The sequence below is a fragment of the Salvelinus fontinalis genome, chromosome 1 (genome assembly GCF_029448725.1).
Source record: "Salvelinus fontinalis isolate EN_2023a chromosome 1, ASM2944872v1, whole genome shotgun sequence".
NCBI classification, from domain to species: domain Eukaryota; kingdom Metazoa; phylum Chordata; class Actinopteri; order Salmoniformes; family Salmonidae; genus Salvelinus; species Salvelinus fontinalis.
The window spans coordinates 17,563,138-17,588,137 of NC_074665.1; the positions used below are offsets into that span (position 1 = coordinate 17,563,138).

At 45.6% G+C, this 25,000-nt stretch overlaps 1 protein-coding gene across 26 annotated transcripts in view; it reads right to left on the bottom strand.

Moving 5' to 3' along the window:
• Positions 1-25,000, bottom strand: part of LOC129825963 (neurexin-1a-like) — a 100,613-nt gene that overhangs the window by 39,011 nt on the left and 36,602 nt on the right. For 17 of the 26 annotated variants that reach the window (XM_055886525.1, XM_055886616.1, XM_055886438.1 and 14 more), the window contains 5 exons: positions 13,606-13,907; positions 12,451-12,474; positions 9,762-9,923; positions 6,985-7,056; positions 6,510-6,734 (listed from right to left, as the gene is read on the bottom strand). In XM_055886525.1, coding sequence (XP_055742500.1) covers positions 6,510-6,734; positions 6,985-7,056; positions 9,762-9,923; positions 12,451-12,474; positions 13,606-13,907 — 785 coding nt within the window. Of the gene's footprint in view, positions 1-6,509; positions 6,735-6,984; positions 7,057-9,761; positions 9,924-12,450; positions 12,475-13,605; positions 13,908-24,777 lie in introns of all 26 variants that reach the window. The other 9 variants (XM_055887924.1, XM_055887644.1, XM_055887916.1 and 6 more) reach the window with 2 other exon arrangements.

The window sequence follows — 25,000 nt, forward strand, 5'->3', positions numbered from 1 at the left end:
TCAACATCAACACCAGTATAAACATCAACATCAACACCAGTATAAACATCAACATCAACACCAGTATAAACATCAACATCAACACCAGTATAAACAACATCAACATCAACACCAGTATAAACATCAACACCAGTATAAACATCAACACCAACACCAGTATAAACATCAACACCAGTATAAACATCAACACCAACACCAGTATAAACATCAACACCAGTATAAACATCAACATCAACACCAGTATAAACAACATCAACATCAACACCAGTATAAACATCAACACCAGTATAAACATCAACACCAACACCAGTATAAACATCAACACCAGTATAAACATCAACACCAACACCAGTATAAACATCAACACCAGTATAAACATCAACACCAGTATAAACATCAACATCAACACCAGTATAAACATCAACATCAACAACAACAGTATAAACATCAACACCAACACCAGTATCAACACCAACACCAGTATCAACACCAACACCAGTATCAACATCAACACCAACACCAGTATCAACATCAACACCAGTATAAACATCAACATCAACACCAGTATAAACATCAACATCAACACCAGTATAAACATCAACACCAGTATAAACATCAACACCAGTATAAACATCAACACCAACACCAGTATAAACATCAACACCAACACCAGTATAAACATCAACACCAACACCAGTATAAACATCAACACCAGTATAAACATCAACACCAGTATAAACATCAACACCAACACCAGTATAAACATCAACACCAGTATAAACATCAACACCAACACCAGTATAAACATCAACACCAACACCAGTATAAACATCAACACCAGTATAAACATCAACACCAGTATAAACATCAACACCAGTATAAACATCAACAACAGTATAAACATCAACAACAGTATAAACATCCACACCAGTATAAACATCAACAACAGTATAAACATCAACACCAGTATAAACATAAAAAACAACACCAGTATAAACATCAACATCAACACCCGTACAAACACCAACACCAGTATAAATATCAACATCAACACCCGTACAAACACCAACACCAGTATAAACATCAAAACCAGTATAAACAACATCAACACTCGTATAAACATCAACACCAACACCAGTATAAACATCAACACCAACACCAGTAAACATCAACATCAACACCAGTAAACATCAACACCAGTATAAACAACATCAACACCCGTATAAACATCAACACCAACACCAGTAAACATCAACACCAGTATAAACATCAACATCCGTATAAACATCAACACCAACACCAACACCAATAAACATCAACATCAACATCAGTATAAACATCAACATCAACACCAACACCAGTATAAACATCAACACCAGTATAAACATCAACATCAGTATAAACATCAACATCAGTATAAACATCAACACCAGTATAAACATCAACACCAGTATAAACATCAACACCAACACCAGTATAAACATCAACACCAGTATAAACATCAACACCAACACCAGTATAAACATCAACACCAACACCAGTATAAACATCAACACCAACACCAGTATAAACATCAACACCAGTATAAACATCAACACCAGTATAAACATCAACACCAACACCAGTATAAACATCAACACCAGTATAAACATCAACACCAGTATAAACATCAACATCAACACCAGTATAAACATCAACACCAGTATAAGCATTAATATAATATGAATGTGTGTGTGTTTGTGTCGACCTTTGGGGTGGGGTGGATGCGAGGGTCGTGTGTATAGTCAATGTTCCTCAAAACGCATGCTACCGTGCTCTGAGTACGCAAATTGGCGCATGGGAGGGTCGGAGTACGAGTCCAAATCAAAGTATGCGAAACGGAGCACGGATTGCACTTCATGAATGCGTACTGCGTACTCTGTTTGTACATATTCTGAAGCATGCATCGATGCAAGCTTCAACGGACTGTAGCATGCATCGATGCAAGCTTCAACGGAAAGCATGCACAGGTATGATGCAACCAAGTAAAGAATTACGTACAATTTATTGAAATCAATGGCGCCATTATTTGAGTTCAAGCAAAATTAAATTTACTCTGACTTTGGAATGAAATGTTGCCTATTGACATCTCATATGTTGCCTGACTATAATATTTGATCTTAATACAGTAATAAATATCCACTAGCCCATAGTAAGTCAGTAGGGTTAGCTGGCTAGCTACTACTGTTAGTTAGCCAAAGAGCCACTAATATTTGTTAGCTAGCTAGCTACAGACAAAGAATTGACATCTACCTTGCATAACATTTGTTTTAGGTCATTTTTGCCCGTTAAACTATCTGGTTAGGTACATTATTACGATTCACATATAGATAGCTGATAGTTATGAAGTAAAACGTTTGCTTTGTTGTCACGATCGTGTGGAGGATTGACGGACCAAAACGCAGCTTTAGGAAAATAAGCCATCTCCTTTTTATTAACGAAGAAGGCAAACGAAACAAAAACACTTAAACACTAAACAAAACAAGAAAACGATCGTGAAGCTAAACAACGATGTGCACACACTGGCTACAAACGTATCACATAGACAACTACTCACAACAAATGAAAGCCTATGGCTACCCTAAATAAGGCTCCCAATCAGAGACAACCGAAATCAGCTGTCTCTAATTGGGAACTCATTCAGGTAATGTCACGATCGTGTGGCGGATTGACGGACCAAAATGCAGCAGTTGGAAAATAAGCCATCTTCTTTTATTTTAAAAGATGACAAACAATAAACACGAAACACTTAAACAAAATAACAAAACAACAAAACGACCGTGAAGCTACAAACGTTGTGCACATACATACAGGCTACAAACGTTCTACATAGACAATTACTCACAACCAATGAGAGCCTATGGCTACCCTAAATAAGGCTCCCAATCAGAGACAACCGAAATCAGCTGTCTCTAATTGGGAACTCATTCAGGTAACCATAGACTCTCCTAGACAACTAAACATACATAGACAACGCTAGACATCTACACTCAACACAAAACCATATACTACACCCCATAACCCCTTTACCATATAAACACCCAAAACTAACAAAACATAAACATTCCCCATGTCACACCCTGACCTAACTAAAATAATAAAGAAAACAAAGAATACTAAGGCCAGGGCGTGACATAACCCCCCCCTTGAGGCGCGAACTCCGGGCGCACCATACACAGTCTAGGGGAGGGTCTGGGTGGGCTTCCCTCCACGGTGGCGGCTCCGGCTCTGGTCGTGGTCCCCACTTCACCACAGTCCCTAACCACCTCCTTAGCTTCTTCAAAATGACCCCTCTCCACATTAATCCCATTGCATTAAGGGGGAGTTCCGGACTAAGGGCCAGTACCAGGGTAAGGGGCAGTACCAGGGTCAGGGGCAGTACCAGGGTAAGAGGCAACACCAGGGTAAGGGGCAGCACCAGGGTAAGGGGCAGCACCAGGGTAAGGGGCAGCACCGGACTGAGGAATGGCAGCTCCGGACTGAGGGACTGCAGCTCCGGACTGAGGGACTGCAGCTCCGGACTGAGGGACGGCCCATGGCTGGCTGACAGATCTGGCTGCTCATGGCTGGCTAACGGATCTGGCTGCTCATGGCTGGCTGACTGATCTGGCTGCTCATGGCTGGCTGACTGATCTGGCTGCTCATGGCTGGCTGACGGATCTGGCTGCTCATGGCTAGCTGACGGATCTGGCTGCTCATGGCTAGCTGACGGATCTGGCTGCTCATGGCTAGCTGACGGATCTGGCTGCTCATGGCTAGCTGACGGATCTGGCTGCTCATGGCTAGCTGACGGATCTGGCTGCTCATGGCTAGCTGACGGATCTGGCTGCTCATGGCTAGCTGACGGATCTGGCTGCTCATGGCTAGCTGACGGATCTGGCTGCTCATGGCTAGCTGACGGATCTGGCTGCTCATGGCTAGCTGACGGATCTGGCTGCTCATGGCTAGCTGACGGATCTGGCTGCTCATGGCTAGCTGACGGATCTGGCTGCTCATGGCTAGCTGACGGATCTGGCTGCTCATGGCTGGCTGACTGATCTGGCTGCTCCTGTCTGGTTGGCGGCTCTGGCAGATCCTGTCTGGTTGGCGGCTCTGGCAGATCCTGTCTGGTTGGCGGCTCTGGTAGATCCTGTCTGGTTGGCGGCTCTGGCAGATCCTGTCTGACGGACGGCTCTAGCGGCTCCTGTCTGGCTGGCGGCTCTAGCGGCTCCTGTCTGGCTGGCGGCTCAGTAGGCTCATGGCAGACGGGCGGCTTTGCAGGCTCATGGCAGACGGGCGGCTTTGCAGGCTCATGGCAGACGGATGGCTCAGATGGCGCTGGGGAGACGGATGGCTCAGATGGCGCTGGGGAGACGGATGGCTCAGATGGCGCTGGGGAGACGGATGGCTCAGATGGCGCTGGGGAGACGGGCAGTTCAGTCATCGCTGTGCAGACGGCAGACTCCTGCCGGCTGAGGCGCACTGTAGGCCTGGTGCGTGGTGCCGGGACTGGTGGCACCGGGCTGGGGACACGCATCTCAGGGCTAGTGCGGGGAGAAGGAACAGGGCATACTGGACCCTGGGAGCGCACATTAGGCCTAGTGCGTGGTGCCGGAACTGGTGGTACCGGGCTGGGGACACGCATCTCAGGGCTAGTGCGGGGAGCAGGAACAGGGCATACTGGACCCTGGGGACGCATATTAGGCCTAGTGCGTGGGGCCGGAACTGGTGGTACCGGACTGGGGACACGCATCTCAGGGCTAATGCGGGGAGCAGCAACAGGACGCACAGGACTCTGGGTACACACAGGAGGCTTGGTGCGTAATTTAGGCACTGGTGGTAAAGGGCTGGAGACACGCACCATAAGGCTAGTGCGTGGAGGAGGCACTGGTTGTACTGGGCTGGGAACCGTCACAGGAGAGTTAGTACATAGGGCTAATATAGGAGGTGCAGGACTAGGGAGGCGTACAGGAGGCCTGGTTCGTGGGACTGTCCTTTCCAGACGGTTAGCACGCACATCAGGACGAGCATGGAGAGCTGACTCAGGTAACCTCACATCCCGCACACGCTCTGTCGGGTGGATCTTGTGCCTCACGCACCAACACAGCAGCTCCCTCATTTCACTCTCTTCCAACCTCCCCAATAAATCCTTAACAGTCTCTGCATCATTCCCATTGCTCCCCTCCAATCTCAGCCCGACTGGCTCAGGTTCCCTCTTAGAGGAAGCACGGGAAGCACGGGAAGTTGACGCAGTTCTCCCATCTGGACTCGCCACATTCCCCATGAGCCCCTCCCCAAGAAATTTTTGGGTATTACTCACGGGTCTCCAGCCTTGCTTCCGTGCTGCCTCCTCATATCGCCTCCTCTCGGCTTTCGCTGCCTCCAGCTCTTCACGAGGGAGGCGATATTCTCCAGGTTGATCCCAAGGTCCCTTTCCTTCCAATTCGTCCTCCCATCTCCAGAAATCCTGTGTAGGTAGGTCCTGTTGCCGCCTTCCATGCCGCTTGGTCCTATGGTGAGTAATTCTGTCACGATCGTGTGGCGGATTGACGGACCAAAATGCAGCAGTTGGAAAATAAGCCATCTTCTTTTATTTTAAAAGATGACAAACAATAAACACGAAACACTTAAACAAAATAACAAAACAACAAAACGACCGTGAAGCTACAAACGTTGTGCACATACATACAGGCTACAAACGTTCTACATAGACAATTACTCACAACCAATGAGAGCCTATGGCTACCCTAAATAAGGCTCCCAATCAGAGACAACCGAAATCAGCTGTCTCTAATTGGGAACTCATTCAGGTAACCATAGACTCTCCTAGACAACTAAACATACATAGACAACGCTAGACATCTACACTCAACACAAAACCATATACTACACCCCATAACCCCTTTACCATATAAACACCCAAAACTAACAAAACATAAACATTCCCCATGTCACACCCTGACCTAACTAAAATAATAAAGAAAACAAAGAATACTAAGGCCAGGGCGTGACAGGTAACCATAGACTCTCCTAGACAACTAAACATACATAGACAACGCTAGACACATGTACTCAACACAAACCCATATACTACACCCAACAACCCCTTTACCATAGAAACACCCAAAACCAACAAAACACAAACATTCCCCATGTCACACCCTGACCTAACTAAAATAATAAAGAAAACAAAGAATACTAAGGCCAGGGCGTGACATTTGTGTACATCTTGTTTGGTCTCTATTGTTGTCATTGTCCTGGTTGGAAGAAGGTTCAGTGAATGGGGAGGTGCAGCGTGAGGTAATACAGTAGGGGGAGGAGTCCTTCTCAAATGGAAGTTTTTATGTGTTCTCCACACTCTCGTCCTCATAAGAACGTAATCAAGAGAACGTCCTTGGAGAATGCACTCGGCGCATGAGAGTGTGAAGCACGGTAGTACGCATATTGAGAAACATCCAATGTGTGCTTGGTCAGCGTGTGTGTCTCCTTACCTTTAGGGTGGGGGGTGTGCGGGGGTCTTTGCGTTGCTGTTGCCGTGGTTTCCCGTGGCTGAAGAGCATCAGTCCGTTGGGTTCTGTCGTTCTAAAGTCAAAGGAGATTGACCCCGCCTTCTTGGCGCTCCACTTGCTCAATGCCACAAACGATTCTGGGGTGTCAAAGGTCACGGGATCGAGGGTCGCCACGCTCTCACACTTAAACGCCACTATACCGCTCACCTGATGGATGGGAAAGTTTGTTAAGTCAGTTTGTTCCTCTCAATGATTTATTCTTTATTTAGTATGTTACTTATTTTCTTCAGGCACCTGTTGTCAAATCGAATCAAATCAAATGTTTAAAATGCCACACATCAAATTGAAACAATAAAATAAAGTGAAACACTGAGTAATAGGGATGTGTTGCAATGGACTACTTAAGGGTTAGGATGTGATTTGAGACCAGCCAATAAGAAACGATGGTGTATATTACCTTCATCTTAGCATCTCCCTGCTTAGCCAGCCGAGACAGCTCCAACCGTACATCATTGTTCTTATACACCACCTAGAGGTCAGGGTTGAGGGGTCAGGGCAGGGGTCAGGGAAAGAGGTTATTAAGGTTGGGAGCAAGAGTGCAAATGAATAGTCTTGTATCTCCACTCTCCTTGTCTCCTCTCCTTCAGTCACAGAAGAAAGCAAAGCCTCAGTTATCACTGTCATGTTGCTTCCACCAAACCTGTGTTTCAATACCAGTCTAGATGAAGGAGAGGAGATGAGGGGAAATGAGGTGAGGAGAGGAAGAGAGGACATGAGGAGAGGAAGAACTAATGAGATGCAGCCTTTTATGTGTGTATGTGTGTGTGTGTACGTGCATAAGTTTGTGTGTTGGTGCGCATTAAATATTGTACAGGGCTGATGATCAGTCATGCGAGTGTATTCCGTCGTACATCTTAATTATTTCCCATGGATTAGCATATGATCACATTAGATATGTAAATGACAGCAGCATGCCTACAACACCATCAGTCCCAATCAACTGCGCGCACATGAGCGAACGAACGCACGTATGCACGCACGCACGCACACACACACACACTACTAATGATATCACCGTTGGCAAATCATCTGTCTGTTTGTTTGTGTGTGTCTGTGTGTGTGTGTGTGTGTGTGTGTGTGTGTGTGTGTTTGTGTGTGTGTGTGTGCCGTTGGCGCATTCGGAGCAGAGCGGATGGATAGAGGGTCTCGGTGGCAGAGCCAATTAGCATGTTAGCGCTTAGCGCTGCGTCTGCTACCTCAGCAACACTCATCACTGATTCTCTCTGATACTGAAGCCTGCAGAGGGAGAGTGGGTGCGTGTGCCACTGCCAAATGTGTGTGTGCATCTCTCTGTGTGTCTTATTACCGTATATACTGTATGAGATGTGTGTACATCTCTCTGTGCACATTATTACCGTATTTACTGTATGAGATGTGTGTGTTGTCACAGCTATAAAACTGCTTACTAATCACCTCCCCCTCTCTCTCTCTGTCTCTCCCTCTCTCTGCTCCTCCAGGTATGCTTATGATTTGTTTGTTCCTTTGTAGTTTTGCATAGTTTTCACTCAGTCATGTTCACACACACATATTCACGCATCCATGCACTTTACATACACCTTACATCATGATACTTCCACACCTCATTCCTTTTTCTTAGTTTAAGTTAATAGTTTGTTTATAATAAAGAACACTTTTAATTGGCCTATACCTGTTGTTCGTGTCCCCTCATTTTTGTCACAGGCTATGAGCCGGCTTGTGACAGTGTCTCTGTGTGTACATTATTACCGTATATACTGTATGAGATGTGTGTGCATCTCCCTGTGTACGTTATTACCGTATACACTGTATGAGATGTGTGTGTATCTGTGTACATTATTACCGTATATACTGTATGAGATGTGTGTGTATCTGTGTACATTATTACCGTATACACTGTATGAGATGTGTGTGTATCTGTGTACATTATTACTGTATATACTGTATGAGATGTGTGCGTATCTGTGTACATTATTACCGTATATACTGTATGAGATGTGTTTGCATCTCCCTGTGTACGTTATTATCGTATACACTGTATGAGATGTGTGTGTATCTGTGTACATTATTACCGTATATACTGTATGAGATGTGTGTGTATCTGTGTACATTATTACCGTATACACTGTATGAGATGTGTGTGTCTCTGTGTACATTATTACCATATATACTGTATGAGATGTGTGTGTATCTGTGTACATTATTACCGTATATACTGTATGAGATGTGTGTATCTGTGTACATTATTACCGTATATACTGTATGAGATGTGTGTGTCTCTGTGTACATTATTACCATATATACTGTATGAGATGTGTGTGTATCTGTGTACATTATTACCGTATACACTGTATGAGATGTGTGTGCATCTCTCTGTGTTTACATTATTACCATATATACTGTATGAGATGTGTGTGTGTCTCTGTGTACATTATTACCATATATACTGTATGAGATGTGTGTGTATCTGTGTACATTATTACCGTATATACTGTATGAGATGTGTGTGCATCTCTCTGTGTACATTATTACCATATATACTGTATGAGATGTGTGTGTATCTGTGTACATTATTACCGTATATACTGTATGAGATGTGTGTTTATCTGTGTACATTATTACCGTATATACTGTATGAGATGTGTGTGTATCTGTGTACATTACTACCGTATATACTGTATGAGATGTGTGTGCATCTCTCTGTGTTTACATTATTAACATTATTACCGTATATACTGTATGAGATGTGTGTGTGTCTCTGTGTACATTATTACCATATATACTGTATGAGATGTGTGTGTATCTGTGTACATTACTACTGTATATACTGTATGAGATGTGTGTGTGTATCTGTGTACATTATTACCGTATATACTGTATGAGATGTGTGTGTATCTGTGTACATTATTACCATATATACTGTATGAGATGTGTGTGTCTCTGTATACATTATTACTGTATATACTGTATGAGATGTGTGTACATTATTACCGTATATACTGTATGAGATGTGTGTGTATCTGTGTACATTATTACCATCATACACTGTATGAGATCATGAACCTGTGGATAAACCTGTAGGCCTAGCTCTGTATGCGACTGTGATGTGCGCATATGTAGACGTGTCTATGCATGTGTGCATAATGTATAGATGAGTACGAGTGGGTTAGTGTGTGTGTGTGTGTGTGTACACCCCACCTCTTTAAGGCAGCCCATGAAGTTGTTGCTAACAGGAGATCCAGGGAGGTCAGCAGTACTGGGACTTCCACCCACGTAGAAGAAATCGTCTGAGCCCAACATGGTGTAGTCTTCCTGGGTGTAGCCCGTAGTGGTCAAGATGCCGTCCACAGAGATGGTCACCTATGCAACAAAGCACAGGGAAAGGGCACGCTATACTCACACCAAACGCAGCGCTATGCGCTAGCCTGACAAATTAGTCTGCCCCCTTACTGACTTGGTTCTGGGGAGGTGGTCTGGTCTTGGCTGTGGTTGGTTGGTCAGTTGATTGGATTGATTGGTCAGTTGTATTGGACTGGTCTGTGATTTGATTGGTCTATCTGTTGTTTGGTTTGTGTGATTTGATTGGTCTAACTGTGTTTTTCTGTTATTTTAATTGGTCTAGCGTGTTTGGACCTGTTTCCTGTCTGTGTGATGAGGTGGTTTGGGCTTGTTAGAGTATTATGGAACCAACTCTGTTCTCAGGGCAGCAGATCTGTCCTGCAGGCAGAACAAATACAAATCTGAGTCCAAGTCTGTGTCCTTTAAACTCAAGTTCGAGTCCCTTGATTGGGCTAAAGGCTGCAGTCCAACAATCTTTCAAGATAAGTTCCTAATTTAAAATATCTAGCTAATAGTGAAGCTACCTAAAATGTCCTGTTGAACCACCTGATACTCTACCCTGCAACTTAGAGACTGCTACCCTACTGTATGTACATAGTCATTGAACACTGGTCATTTTAATAATGTTTACATACTGTTCCACCCACTTTACACAGTGCCTTCAGAAAGTATTCATACCCCTTGATTTAGTCCACATTTGGTTCTTTTACAGCCTGAATTCAAAATGGATTAAATAGATTTTTTCTCTCAAACAGGTTTTTAGAAATGTTGTCACATTTTTTGAAAATTAAATACATAACTATTCACATCCTTAACTATTCACATCCTTGAGTCAATACCTTGTAGAAGCACCTTTGGTGGCGATTACAGCTTTGAGTCGTCTTGGGCATGTCTGTATCAGCTTTGGATATGGCGATGATTTTCTCCCATTCTTTGGCAGTGAACAACAATTTTCAAGTCTTTCCACAGATTTTCAATGTGGAATAAGTCAAGGGGTATAAATACTTTCTCGAAGGCACTGTATGTATATACTGTATTCTAGTCATGGCTCATCCTATATAACTACTGCTGTACACACCTTTTATATTAATGTACTGTCTATAATGTCTATACACCTTCATATACATATATATTTATATTCCGGACTCTGATATTGCTCGTTCTGATACTTCTTAATTTAGTTTTTTGTTTAAAACATTTCTGGATGATGTGTGTATAGTTTATTTGTATATGTTGTTATTATTGCTAGGTACTACTGCACTGTTGGAGCTAGAAACACATGCCATGAGAACAACCAAAGGAATAACATTGGTTCTATAAAACGCAAACAAGCTTGATGTTGACTAGTTCATTAGCAACAATGGCTAACCCACCGAGTAGATTACAGTAGCATGTGTAGCTAGCTTTAGCATCAGTAGCTAACGAGGATTACCCTGGCTTTATAGCATTAGCATAAGTACTTAACCTAGATTACCCAGGCTATATATCATTAGCATAAGTACCTAATCAGGATTACCCTGGCTATATAGCTTCATCATAAGTAGCAAAACAGGATTACCCTGGCTATATATCAATAGCATAAGTAGCTAACCAGGATTACCCTGGCTATATAGCATTAGCATAAGTAGCTAACCAGGATTACCCTGGCTATATAGCATTAGCATAAGTAGCTAACCAGGATTACCCTGGCTATATAGCATTAGCATAAGTAGCTAACCAGGATTACCCTGGCTATATAGCATTAGCATAAGTAGCTAATCAGATTATTCAGGCATATGTTGAGGCTCAGCAGCCACAATCTGTTAGTGTATTAGGTATTAGTTAATATTCTGATAGTAAATGGTGTTAGTGATGTTGAGTTTAGTGATACACATGATGCTAGTAGTGATGATAGTGTTGAGGGTGTCAGGGGTAGGGGTTGTGGGTTAGAGTGTGTGTGGGGAGTTAGTCAGATTAGCAGGTCTGAATGATGTGACACACACACTGACACACACACTGACACACACACTGACACACACAGTTAAATGGGTTAGTCATTCCACACACATGCAGCCGGCTCTCGCTGCATGCAGTCAACACCAAGAGGAAGATAGGAAGGAGAAAACAAACAACAACAGGAGAGCCTGGGCTCAGCAGCAGGATGGACAGCATGCAGAGGAATGGAGAAAAAGAATAGGAGAAAATTAAAAAAGGGGGGAGGGAGGGAGGTTGGCCTCTGTCTCTGTGTTTAATGGACAAATCAGAGAGGCAGGACCTGAAGTTGCACCATGCAGGGGGAGCGGCCAATCGCGTGCAGCTGAGGAATGAGCCAATCAGGACACGCCTACATGTCAACAACGGGGAGATGGAGTGATCGTCGGAAAAAGGTCAAAGGAAAGGTAGAAAAAAATAGCGGGGCTAGGAGGAGGGGAGTGTTAAGCCGAGAATACCAACCGCCATCATCCTGTTCTAGTATAGTTTTAGTTGTTCTACGGCTCAAAAAATAACACAGTAACCGAAACTAGGAAAGGATTAGAGTTATATCTACCAAACAATGGAGTTTGTTTACCATAGCGTGTCCAATGCCTGAGTGCTTTGTGGAGAGGGGGAGGAAGGAGAGCAACAAGTGTGAACAGAACAGCATCCGTAAAGGACAACGAAAAGGTAGAAGGCCAGTGGAGGTTAGAGAGGTGTGGAGAAGGCTAGGAGAAGGCAACAGGTTAGTAGTATGACACATTCCATGGATGGAGGTTAGTTAGTATTACTAGCAGGTTAGTAAGTACAGTTAGTAGTTAGTGGTTGGTACACACAGGCAAACAGCAGAAGACTACAGTTAGCAGAACCATAGTGCCCCCAGCCCTGATGCTAATACACACACACACACACACACACACACACACACACACACACACACACACACACACACACACACACACACACACACACACACACACACACACACACACACACACACACACACACACACACACACACACACACACACAGTGAGTTTAAGACAAATAAACCCTCTTTCTCTCTCATGCACACACCCTCTATCTCTTTCCCCCTCTCTCTATAACCCCCTCTTTCTATAAACCCCCCTCTCTATAACCCCCTCTCTCTATAACCCCCCCTCTCTATCTATAACCCCTTCTTTCTATAACCCCCTCTCTCTGTAACCCCCCTCTCTCTATAACCCCCTCTTTCTATAACCCCCCTCTCTCTATAACCCCTTCTTTCTATACCCCCTCCCCTCTATAACCCCCTGTCTATAACCCCCTCTTTCTATAAACCCCTCTTTCTATAACCCCCTCTCTCTATAACCCCCCTCTTTCTATAACCCCCTCTCTCTATAACCCCCTCTTTCTATAACCCCCTCTCTCTATAACCCCTCTCTCTGTAACCCCCCTCTCTCTATAACCCCCTCGTTCTATAACCCCCTTGTTCTATAACCCCCCTCTCTATAACCCCCCCTCTCTCTATAACCCCCTCTTTCTCTCTATAACCCCCTCTCTCTATAACCCCCTCTCTCTATAACCCTCCATCTCTATAACCCCCCCTCTCTCTATAACCCCTCTCTATAACCCCCTCTCTCTAAAACCCCCTCTTTCTATAACCCCCTCTTTCTATAACCCCCTCTCTCTATAACCCCCCCTCTCTCTATAACCCCCTCTTTCTATAACCCCCTCTCCATCTCGCCCCTCCCCTGCCGTTGCCAGGTTACCTGTCTCAGGTTGCGTGTGACCTTGACATCGTGCCAGGAGTTATCGTTAAACTTCCCGTTAACCGGCTCCACCAGGGCCTCGAAGGCCCCGGACCCCAGGTTGATGACCAGTGACACGGCTCCGTTCTTTAAGGCCAGGTTGACGTAGTCGGCTGATTTGCCCGTGTGGAGCATTAGGCCGTTCCTCTGCAGGGTCTTAAAGCTCAGGGTGATCTCATCACTAGAGGACTGGATGGGGCTGGGAGACAGGTCATAGCAGAAATACTCTGACCCCTTAAAGGTTGCTAAGTAGTCCTCACGGGCTGGAGGGAGGGAGGGAGGTTAGATGGAAGGATGGAGGGATGGGGAGAGAAGTGGGGAGAAACAGAGACCAGTCAATGTTGTTCGTGTTTTATAATATTTATAATATAACATCATGGACATAATGTTAAATGTGTAAACAGCAATGTTGGTGTCAAATGGAAACCTAATAACCTGAGACATGTTTCTATCTTACTCTTTGTTTGCTCATCCAGTAATCTGATATGAGTTGGATGGATCATTCATGAGTGGGTTGACATTAAACCATCAGGATATGTTGTGATGCTTCGCTTTCTGATGCATTCAACAGTCATTATAAAATCTGTCATCTAGTTTAGAGAGTTTACAATGATGTGAGTGTGTGTGTGTGTGTGTGTGTGTGTGTGTGTGTGTGTGAGTGTGTGTGTGTGTGTGAGAGTGTGTGTTCTTAAGTACCTATCAGCAACCAGCCATGCCATATAATTTAGCATAATATAATCAAATGTATGCCAGTGTGTGTGCCATTATGTATGCCAGTGTGTGTGCCATTATGTATGCCAGTGTGTGTGCCATTATGTATGCCAGTGTGTGTGCCATTATGTATGCCAGTGTGTGTGCCATTGTGTGTGCCAGTGTGACGACCCTCCCATTCTGTCTACCGTTTTCTCTCTCTCCTTGCTCTTGTTTCCCTATTAGGATGCCGGTGGGTGGAGTTGGGAGGGTCGTCAGCTACATGGGGAACACCTGGGCCCACTCTCCCAGGATAAAATCACCACTTCCCCATTCATCAAGGAGACTCTCTCCATACAGACACTTTGATAGATTTTGTTGCGTTTGGTTGTGTTTTTTGGTTGTTTGTTTTAGCATCTTTCAACACCTTGCATTATCACATTCATCCATGCAAAACATTCACTTACACTACTGATTACTGAACACACACACCATTGTATATTATACATAGTTTCTTTATTTAATAAATATATATTTTGTTACTTCTTATCTCCACGTGTCTCCCTTTTGTTACGGGCTTTGAGCCGGTTCGTGACACCAGTGTGTGTGCCATTATGTGTGCCAGTGTGTGCCAGTGTGTGCCAGTGTGTGTGCCATTATGTGTGCCAGTGGGTGTGCCATTATGTGTGCCAGTATGCGTGCCAGTGTGTGTGCCATTATGTGTGCCATTGTGTGTGCCAGTGTGTGTGCCAGTGTGTGCCAGTGGGTGTGCCAGTGTGCATGCCAGTGTGTGTTCCATTATGTGTGCCAGTGTGTGCCATTATGCGTGCCAGTGTGTGCCATTATGTGTGCCATTATGTGTGCCAGTGTGTGTGCCAGTGTGTGCCAGTGTGTGCCATTATGTGTGCCAGTGGGTGTGCCATTATGTGTGCCAGTATGCGTGCCAGTGTGTGTGCCATTGTGTGTTCCATTATGTGTGCCAGTGTGTGCCATTATGTGTTCCATTATGTGTGCCAGTGTGTGCCAGTGTGTGCCAGTGTGTGTTCCAGTATGTGTGCCAGTGTGTACCAGTGTGTGTGCCAGTGTGTGTGCCATTATGTGTGCCAGTGTGTGTGCCATTGTGTGTTCCATTATGTGTGCCAGTGTGTGTTCCAGTATGTGTGCCAGTGTGTACCAGTGGGTGTGCCAGTGTGTGCCAGTGTGTGTGCCATTATGTGTGCCAGTGTGTGTGCCATTGTGTGTGCCAGTGTGTGTTCCATTGTGTGTGCCATTATGCGTGCCAGTGGGTGTGCCAGTGTGTGCCATTATGTGTGCCAGTGTGTGTGTCTGTGTGTGTGCCAGTGTGTGTGCCATTATGTGTGCCAGTGTGTGTGCCATTGTGTGTTCCATTATGTGTGCCAGTGTGTGTTCCAGTATGTGTGCCAGTGTGTACCAGTGGGTGTGCCAGTGTGTGCCAGTGTGTGTGCCATTATGTGTGCCAGTGTGTGTGCCATTGTGTGTGCCAGTGTGTGTTCCATTGTGTGTGCCATTATGCGTGCCAGTGGGTGTGCCAGTGTGTGCCATTATGTGTGCCAGTGTGTGTGTCTGTGTGTGTGCCAGTGTGTGTGCCAGTGTGTGTGCCAGTGTGTGTGCCAGTGGGTGTGCCAGTGTGTGCCATTATGTGTGCCAGTGTGTGTGCCATTGTGTGTGCCATTGTGTGTGCCAGTGTGTGTCCCATTATGTGTGCCAGTGTGTGCCAGTGTGTGTGCCATTGTGTGTGCCATTGTGTGTGCCAGTGTGTGTGCCAGTGTGTGTGCCAGTGTGTGTGCCAGTGTGTGTGCCATTGTGTGTGCCAGTGTGTGTTCCATTATGCATGCCAATGTGTGCCAGTGGGTGTGCCAGTGGGTGTGCCAGTGTGTGTGCCAGTGTGTGTGCCATTATGCGTGCCAGTGTGTGTGCGTGTGCAAGTAAAACAAAAAAGGCTTCACCCTATTTGTAGGCTAGCTGAAGGCCAATGCCATCCTCCTCTCTCTCATGTTTGCAATATGGTCGGCTCTGTCTTTCAGCACGCGTTTACTTTTTGTTGTCAAAGGCTACCTAGCTAAAATGCTTGCTAGCCTGACTTCCTCGCATAGGCAACAATGACCCAGCTAAGTTAGCCTGCTAGCTAATGTGAGCCTACTAGGCTACATATTGAACGTCAATCGTCTCAGGCCAGTGGCACAACATATTGACTTACGGTTAGATCAGAATTGAAGGAAAGTTATGAAAACACAGAGAGACAAAAGATAATTTATTTGATTTATTTTTTTTATTGGTCAAATATTTGGTCAAACAGCCTGGCTTCCCTCTGCATCCACGAATACACGCCACTGGTAATTACCTCCCTCACAGCATGCGAGTGTGAGTGTGTGTACATTTATGTGTATTTGTGTCAGGAAAGCTATTACCAACTCAGAGCCTGCGGTGAGTCTTTACCGTGGCGAGGGAGAGCGAGAGGGAGAGTGTGGGCTGAGTGTGACAGGAACCAATTTCATACAATGAACACACACACCCATTCACCACCATTACATTGTAGATCTAATTTACATTCATACCATTAGATGTCAGGCAACCAGTCAGTCAGTAGATCAGACAGCAGGACATCTGTGGGCCAGTTCACCATTCTATTACATCACACACTGCAGCTGATGTAATTGCTCTTTCCTCTCCTCAGCCTCTCACATACTCATTTGTCATTTCCATGGCAACCCCGTGCAATTAGGCTACAGCTGTATGTGTGTGCGTGTCACAGGAGGTTGGTGGCTCCTTAATTGGGGAGGACGGGCACGTGGTGATGACTGGAGCGGAATTAGTGGAATGGTATCAAATACATCAACACATGGTTTCCATGCGTTTGACACCAGTCCATTTGCTCCGTTCCAGACATTATTATGAGCCACCCTCCCCTCAGCAGCCTCCACTGGTGCGTGTGTGTGCTTCTGTGAGAGAGAGTGATTGAGTGAACAGTACATTATCAGGGACAGCTGTACTAAATCAAAATGGAGGATAGAGAAACAGCAGGTTGACAACACTACCTGAGAGAGAGAGAGAAGCAGAGAGAGAGAGAGAGAGAGGGATAAGCAGAGAGAGAGAGAGAGTGAGAGGAAGAGATGGAGAGAGAAGCAGAGAGAGAGCGAGAGCGGGAGGAAGCGAGGTAGAGAGACAGAGAGGGGGAGATACCTTCTCCACCCTAGAGGAGATCAACCATTTCCAGGTCCAGGGACATATAGTACTAGTTTGTAGCGACCTACAGTAAATGCCAGAACTTGTCAAGAACCCGACACTCGTAGCACACAGGGAGACAAACACCTGGAGGTCCCCCTCACCAATATCCCTCCATAGACATAACTATGCCAAAACAACCAACAAAAACGGGTCACAACTCCGTATATAGTCAATGGTAGGCTTCAAGGGGACTCCTACGGTATGTACAACTATAGCACATCTCTTGACAGTAGTATTGTAGACTGCTTTATCACCGACCTCAACCTAGAGTCTCTCAGAGCATTCACAGTCAGCCCACTGACACCCCTATCAGATCACAGCAAAATCACATCTACTGGAACAGAGCAATACTCAACCATGAGGCATCAAAGCCAAACAAACTGCTGGCTTTTAAGAAATGCCATAGATGGAAGGAGGGTAGTGTAGAAACCTACCACAAAAACAATTGACCAACAACAAATCCCTCCTAGAGAACTTCCTGGATAGAATGTTCCCCTGCAAAAGTGAAGGTGTAAACTGAGCAGCAGGAAGCCTGAACACTGTACTTGAACTATCAGCTAACATATCACATTTAAATTCAAACAGAAACCCTAAAAAAACTAACAACACGAGAAATGGTTCGATGAAGAATGCAAAAACCTTTGAAAGAAATTGAGAATCCTATCCAACCAAAAACACAGAGACCCAGAAGACCTGAGTCTACGCCTTCACTATGGTGAATCACTAAAACAATACGGAAATACACTACGGTAATAGAAGAAACAGCATGACAGAAAACAACAGGTGACATCATAGCTTTCACCTGGATTCATCTGGTCAGTCTATGTCTATAGCAGGTGTTCTTAATGTTTTGTACACTCAAACCTACACATCACACATACACCATGTGTAAATGCCAACACACGCCTACGTTAAGTTATTATTAACTAAGTTACACCCTAAACCCTTTATATATACACCCTAGCGCCTAGCCCCTAACAACTGAAACCATTCAAATATAGAGTACACACTAGCCTCTAACACTACTTAACACCTATCGTCTAGTCTGTCACCTACAGCTCTCTCTCTCGCTCGCTCTGACAATCTCTCTGATAATCTCTCCAGTTAGAGCCCAGTGTTTTGTCTTAAGCTGGATAAGATCCGTTTTATCCCAGGGCGCACAAGCACGTACACACACACAAACCCCTTAAAGCAAGTCGTTAAGAAATGATGATAAAGTCGGAAAACAGCTCCGGAATGGGCATCAATAACACAACGTATTCATAATAAATGATCTGTCTACTTCAGCTGGCCTAGTTACAACTGAATTATGCTGCACCCCTTTGTGAATAAGGTCTATTGGTTGGGCACTTGACCCTTGCTAATATTGTAAATAAAATAAAATCTAAAAATATACAGTGCCTTTTGAAAGTATTCAGACCACTTGACTTTTTCCACATTTTGTTACGTTACAGCCTTATTCTAAAATTGAGTTAAAAAAAAATCCTCAGCAATCTACACACAATAACCCATAATGACAAAGCGAAAACAGTTTTTAAAATATTTTTTTAAATAATAAAATACATAAATACTTTATTTACATAAGTATTCAGACCCTTTGCTGTGAAACTCAGGTGCATCCTGTTTCCATTCATCATCTTTGAGATGTTTCTACAACTTGATTATAGTCCACCTTTGGTAAATTCAATTGATTGGACATTATTTGGAAAGGCACACAACCGTCTATATAAGGTCCCACGGTTGAGTGCATGTCAGAGCAAAAACCAAGCCATGAGGTCGAAGGAACTGTCCATAGAGCTCCAAGACAGGATTGTGTCGAGGCACAGATCTGGGGAAGGGTACCAAAACATTTCTGCAGCTTTGCAGGTCCCCAAGAACACAGTGCCCTCCATCATTCTTAAATGGGCGAAGTTTGGAAACACCAAGTGTCACGATCGTCGTAAGGATTTGGACCAAGGTGCAGTGTTGTAGGCGTACATTTTCTTTTATTTAAATGAACACCGAACAAAAACAACAAAATACTGAACGAAACATGAAGCTACTGGTGTGCACACAGGCAACTAACTGTAGACAAGATCCCACGAAACACAAAGGGGAAATGGCTGCCTAAATATGATCCCCAATCAGAGACAACGATAAACAGCTCTCTCTGATTGGAAACCATACCAGGCCAACATAAACCATTAAACACCTAGATGACCCACCCTAGTCACTATCACGCCCCGACCAACAGAGAATAAACAGCTCTCTATGGTCAGGGCGTGACAGTACCCAAACCCCCCAAAGGTGCGGACCTGACTAAATAGGGGAGGGTCCGGGTGGGCATCTACCGTCGGGGGCGGCTTCGGTGCGGGGCGAAGTACCCACTCCGCTCGCAGATACGATGTCTTCCTCCATGGCTGCTCTGGTGCAGAGATCATTGCCGGAAGCTGTGGATCCTTGCCAGAGGAACCGGACTGTGGGTCTTCCACGGAGGTACCGGACCGTGGATCGTCGCCGGAGGAACCGGACCGTAGATCGTCGCAGGAGGCTCTGGACTGAGAACTCCTGCTGAAGGCTCTGGACCACCGACCGTCGCTGGAGGCTCTGGACCACCGACCGTCGCTGGAGGCTCTGGACCGCCGACCGTCGCTGGACTGAGAACCCCTGCTGAAGGCTCTGGACCGCCGACTGTCTCAGGAGGTTCCGGACCGCAGACCATCTTAGGAGGTTCCGGACCGCAGACAGTCTCAGAAGGGTTCGGACTGTGGGCCGTCGTTGGAGTTTCCGGACTGTGGACCGTCGTTGGAGGTTCCGGACTGTGGACCGTAGTTGGAGGTTCCGGACTGTGAAACGTCGTTGGAGGTTCCGGACTGTGAAACGTCGCCGGAAGCTCTGGACTGGGAACTGTCGCCGGAAGCTCTGGACTGGGAACTGTCGCCGGAAGCTCTGGACTGGGAACTGTCCCCGGAAGCTCTGGACTGGGAACTGTCACCGGAAGCTCTGGACTGGGAACTGTCCCCGGAAGCTCTGGACTGGGAACTGTCGCCGGAAGCTCTGGATTGGGAACTGTCGCCGGAAGCTCTGGACTGGGAACTGTCCCCGGAAGCTCTGGACTGGGAACTGTCACCGGAAGCTCTGGACTGGGAACTGTCACCGGAAGCTCTGGACTGGGGACTGTCGCCGGAAGCTCTGGACTGTGGAGGCGCACTGGAGGCCTGATGCGCGGGACCGGTACAGGTGGCACCGGGCTGATGACACGCACCTCAGGGCGAGTGCGGGGAGGAGGCACAGGATGTACTGGACTGTGGAGGCGCACTGGAGACCTGATGTGTGCGACCGGTACAGGTGGCACCGGGCTGATGACACGCACCTCAGGGCGAGTGCGGGGAGGAGGCACAGGATGTACTGGACTGTGGAGGCGCACTGGAGACCTGATGCGTGGGACCGGTACAGGTGGCACCGGGCTGATGACACGCTCCTCAGGGCGAGTGCGGGGAGGAGGCACAGGATGTACTGGACTGTGGAGGCGCACTGGAGACCTGATGCGTGGGACCGGTACAGGTGGCACCGGGCTGATGACACGCTCCTCAGCACACCCGCTCTGCAGTGCTCTCAACGCCAGCACCTCTCTCCGGAATCTTGCGTTGAGCTCTTCACTCGACTCCTTGACTGGCTCTGGTTCACCCCTCGGCTCCGCCGACCACTATGTGTCCCCCCCCCCAAATTTGTCGGGGGGGACTGCCTCTCGGGCCTCCGTCTTTCCGACTCCCGGTGTTGTCGTTGATCCTCCTTCGCTGCCTCCGCCTGCTTCCATGGCAGGGTCTTGTCTCCTGCCATAATCTATGCTTCGGCATAAGTCTCTGAAGGTCCTTGAGTGGCCCAGCAAGAGCCCGGACTTGAACCCGATGGAACATCTCTGGAGAGACCTGAAAATAGGTGTGCAGCAACGCTCCCCATCCAACCTGACAGAGCTTGAGAGGATCTGCTGAGAAGAATGGGAGAAACTCCCCAAAGCCAGGTGTGCCAAGCTTGTAGAGTCATACCCAAGAAGACTCAAGGCTGTAATCGCTGCCAAAGGTGCTTCAACAAAGTACTGAGTAAAGGGTCTGAATACTTATGTAAATGTGATATTTTTGTTTTGTTTCTATAAAAAAATTGCAAACATTTATAAAAAAATGTTTTTTGTTTGTCATTATGGGGTATTGTGATGTCATTATTGGATATTGTGATGTCATTATGGGGTATTGTGTGTAGATTGATGAGGAAAAAAATACTATTATTTACAGTACCAGTCAAAAGTTTGGGCACACCAACTCTTTCAGGGCTTGTTCTTTATTTGTACTATTTTCTACATTGTAGATCAATAGTGAAGACATCAAAACTATGAAATAACACGTGGAATCATGTAGTAACCAAAAAGGTGTATGTGTGTCTGGTTTCTGAAATAGAGCTTGTCCTCTCTGTAACACACACACACACACACACACACACACACACACACACACACACACACACACACACACACACACACACACACTAGCCAACCACACCCCCCCCCCCCCCCCCCCCCCCCACACACACCCCTACACAAGCCAACCACAGCTATACTTGACTGACTGAGTATCCAACCCAAATCATCGGCACGTCTCAAGACTGTAAACTGGGAGCTAAAGTCTAGAAATTAGATTGCGGTGGACTGGTCTCCATCAAGGTTCATGACACGAGAGTTTGTTCCTGAACCACATCCACTACACTTCACACACGCACGCACGCACGCACGCACGCACACACACACACACACACACACACACACACACACACACACACACACACACACACACACACACACACACACACACACACACACACACACACACACACTGATGTCAGAGTAAGTTTGACTGGAGTAGGGACTGGCACTTTGGAGATAGACCCAACACATCTAAGGACTTAACATATCTCTCTCCCCTCGCTCTTTATCTCCCCCTCCCCTATCTCACATCCACAGACAATCACCCCCCTCCGCTTCTTCAGAGAAACTCATTTCAGATAGTCAGCTCCAGAAAGCCTCTTTACTTTGAGATGACGGCCACGTCAGCTCCCTCTGACTGCCATTACATTTCTGCATGCACACACACACGCATGCACACAAGCATGCACATACGCACATACGCACACACACAAACACCTCACATACATGTACAGTACACACTTAGATAAAAGGGTTCCAAAAGGGTTCTTCGGCTGTCCCCATAGGAGAACCCTTTTTGGTACCAGGTAGAACTATTTTGGTTTCCATGTAGAAAACTATGGGGAAAGTGTTCTACATGGAACCCAATAGGGTTCTACCTGGAACCAAAAGGTTCTAGATAGCACCTTTTTTTCTAAGCGTGTAGCTACATGAACAAAGACACATTCCAATTTGGAACACATACAGTATTTTAAATTATTAGTTTGTACCCATTCAGAAAAGCTCATAGCCATACATTCAGGCTCTTAGCCATACATTCAAGCTCATAGCCATACATTCAGGCTCTTAGCCATACATTCAGGCTCTTAGCCATACATTCAGGCTCTTAGCCATACATTCAGGCTCTTAGCCATACATTCAGGCTCATAGCCATACATTCAAGCTCTTAGCCATACATTCAGGCTCTTAGCCATACATTCAGGCTCTTAGCCATACATTCAGGCTCATAGTCATACATTCAGGCTCATAGCCATACATTCAGGCTCATAGCCATACATTCAGGCTCTTAGCCATACATTCAGGCTCTTAGCCATACATTCAGGCTCTTAGCCATACATTCAGGCTCATAGCCATACATTCAGGCTCTTAGCCATACATTCAGGCTCATAGTCATACATTCAGGCTCATAGCCATACATTCAGGCTCATAGCCATACATTCAGGCTCTTAGCCATACATTCAGGCTCTTAGCCATACATTCAGGCTCTTAGCCATACATTCAGGCTCTTAGCCATACATTCAGGCTCATAGCCATACATTCAGGCTCTTAGCCATACATTCAGGCTCTTAGCCATACATTCAGGCTCTTAGCCATACATTCAGGCTCATAGCTATACATTCAGGCTCATAGCTATACATTCAGGCTCTTAGCCATACATTCAGGCTCATAGCCATACATTCAGGCTCTTAGCCATACATTCAGGCTCTTAGCCATACATTCAAGCTCATAGCCATACATTCAGGCTCTTAGCCATACATTCAGGCTCTTAGCCATACATTCAGGCTCTTAGCCATACATTCAGGCTCTTAGCCATACATTCAGGCTCATAGCCATACATTCAAGCTCTTAGCCATACATTCAGGCTCTTAGCCATACATTCAGGCTCTTAGCCATACATTCAGGCTCATAGTCATACATTCAGGCTCATAGCCATACATTCAGGCTCATAGCCATACATTCAGGCTCTTAGCCATACATTCAGGCTCTTAGCCATACATTCAGGCTCTTAGCCATACATTCAGGCTCATAGCCATACATTCAGGCTCTTAGCCATACATTCAGGCTCATAGTCATACATTCAGGCTCATAGCCATACATTCAGGCTCATAGCCATACATTCAGGCTCTTAGCCATACATTCAGGCTCTTAGCCATACATTCAGGCTCTTAGCCATACATTCAGGCTCTTAGCCATACATTCAGGCTCATAGCCATACATTCAGGCTCTTAGCCATACATTCAGGCTCTTAGCCATACATTCAGGCTCTTAGCCATACATTCAGGCTCATAGCTATACATTCAGGCTCATAGCTATACATTCAGGCTCTTAGCCATACATTCAGGCTCATAGCCATACATTCAGGCTCTTAGCCATACATTCAGGCTCTTAGCCATACATTCAAGCTCATAGCCATACATTCAGGCTCTTAGCCATACATTCAGGCTCTTAGCCATACATTCAGGCTCATAGCTATACATTCAGGCTCTTAGCCATACATTCAGGCTCATAGCTATACATTCAGGCTCTTAGCCATACATTCAGGCTCTTAGCCATACATTCAGGCTCTTAGCCATACATTCAGGCTCATAGCCATACATTCAAGCTCATACCCATACATTCAGGCTCATAGCCATACATTCAGGCTCTTAGCCATACATTCAGGCTCTTAGCAATACATTTAGGCTCTAAGCCATACATTCAAGCTCATAGCCATACATAGCCATACGCAATAAGGAAAAGTATACCTCTGAGCTTTCCTATAGATATTGAAGAGGGAAGGGGAAAGAGAGAGGGAGGGAGTAAGTGTTGGTCATTTGAAAAAAATATTGAAGAAAAAAAGAAAGTAAGAAGAAAATAAAGAAAGAAAGAAAGAGGCACCATTTTGAAAAGGTAGAAAAGCAGCACTGGTGTCAAACAAGACCAACATGCTCCTAATGGAGCAGAATTCTAGTTTATTAGAACACATTT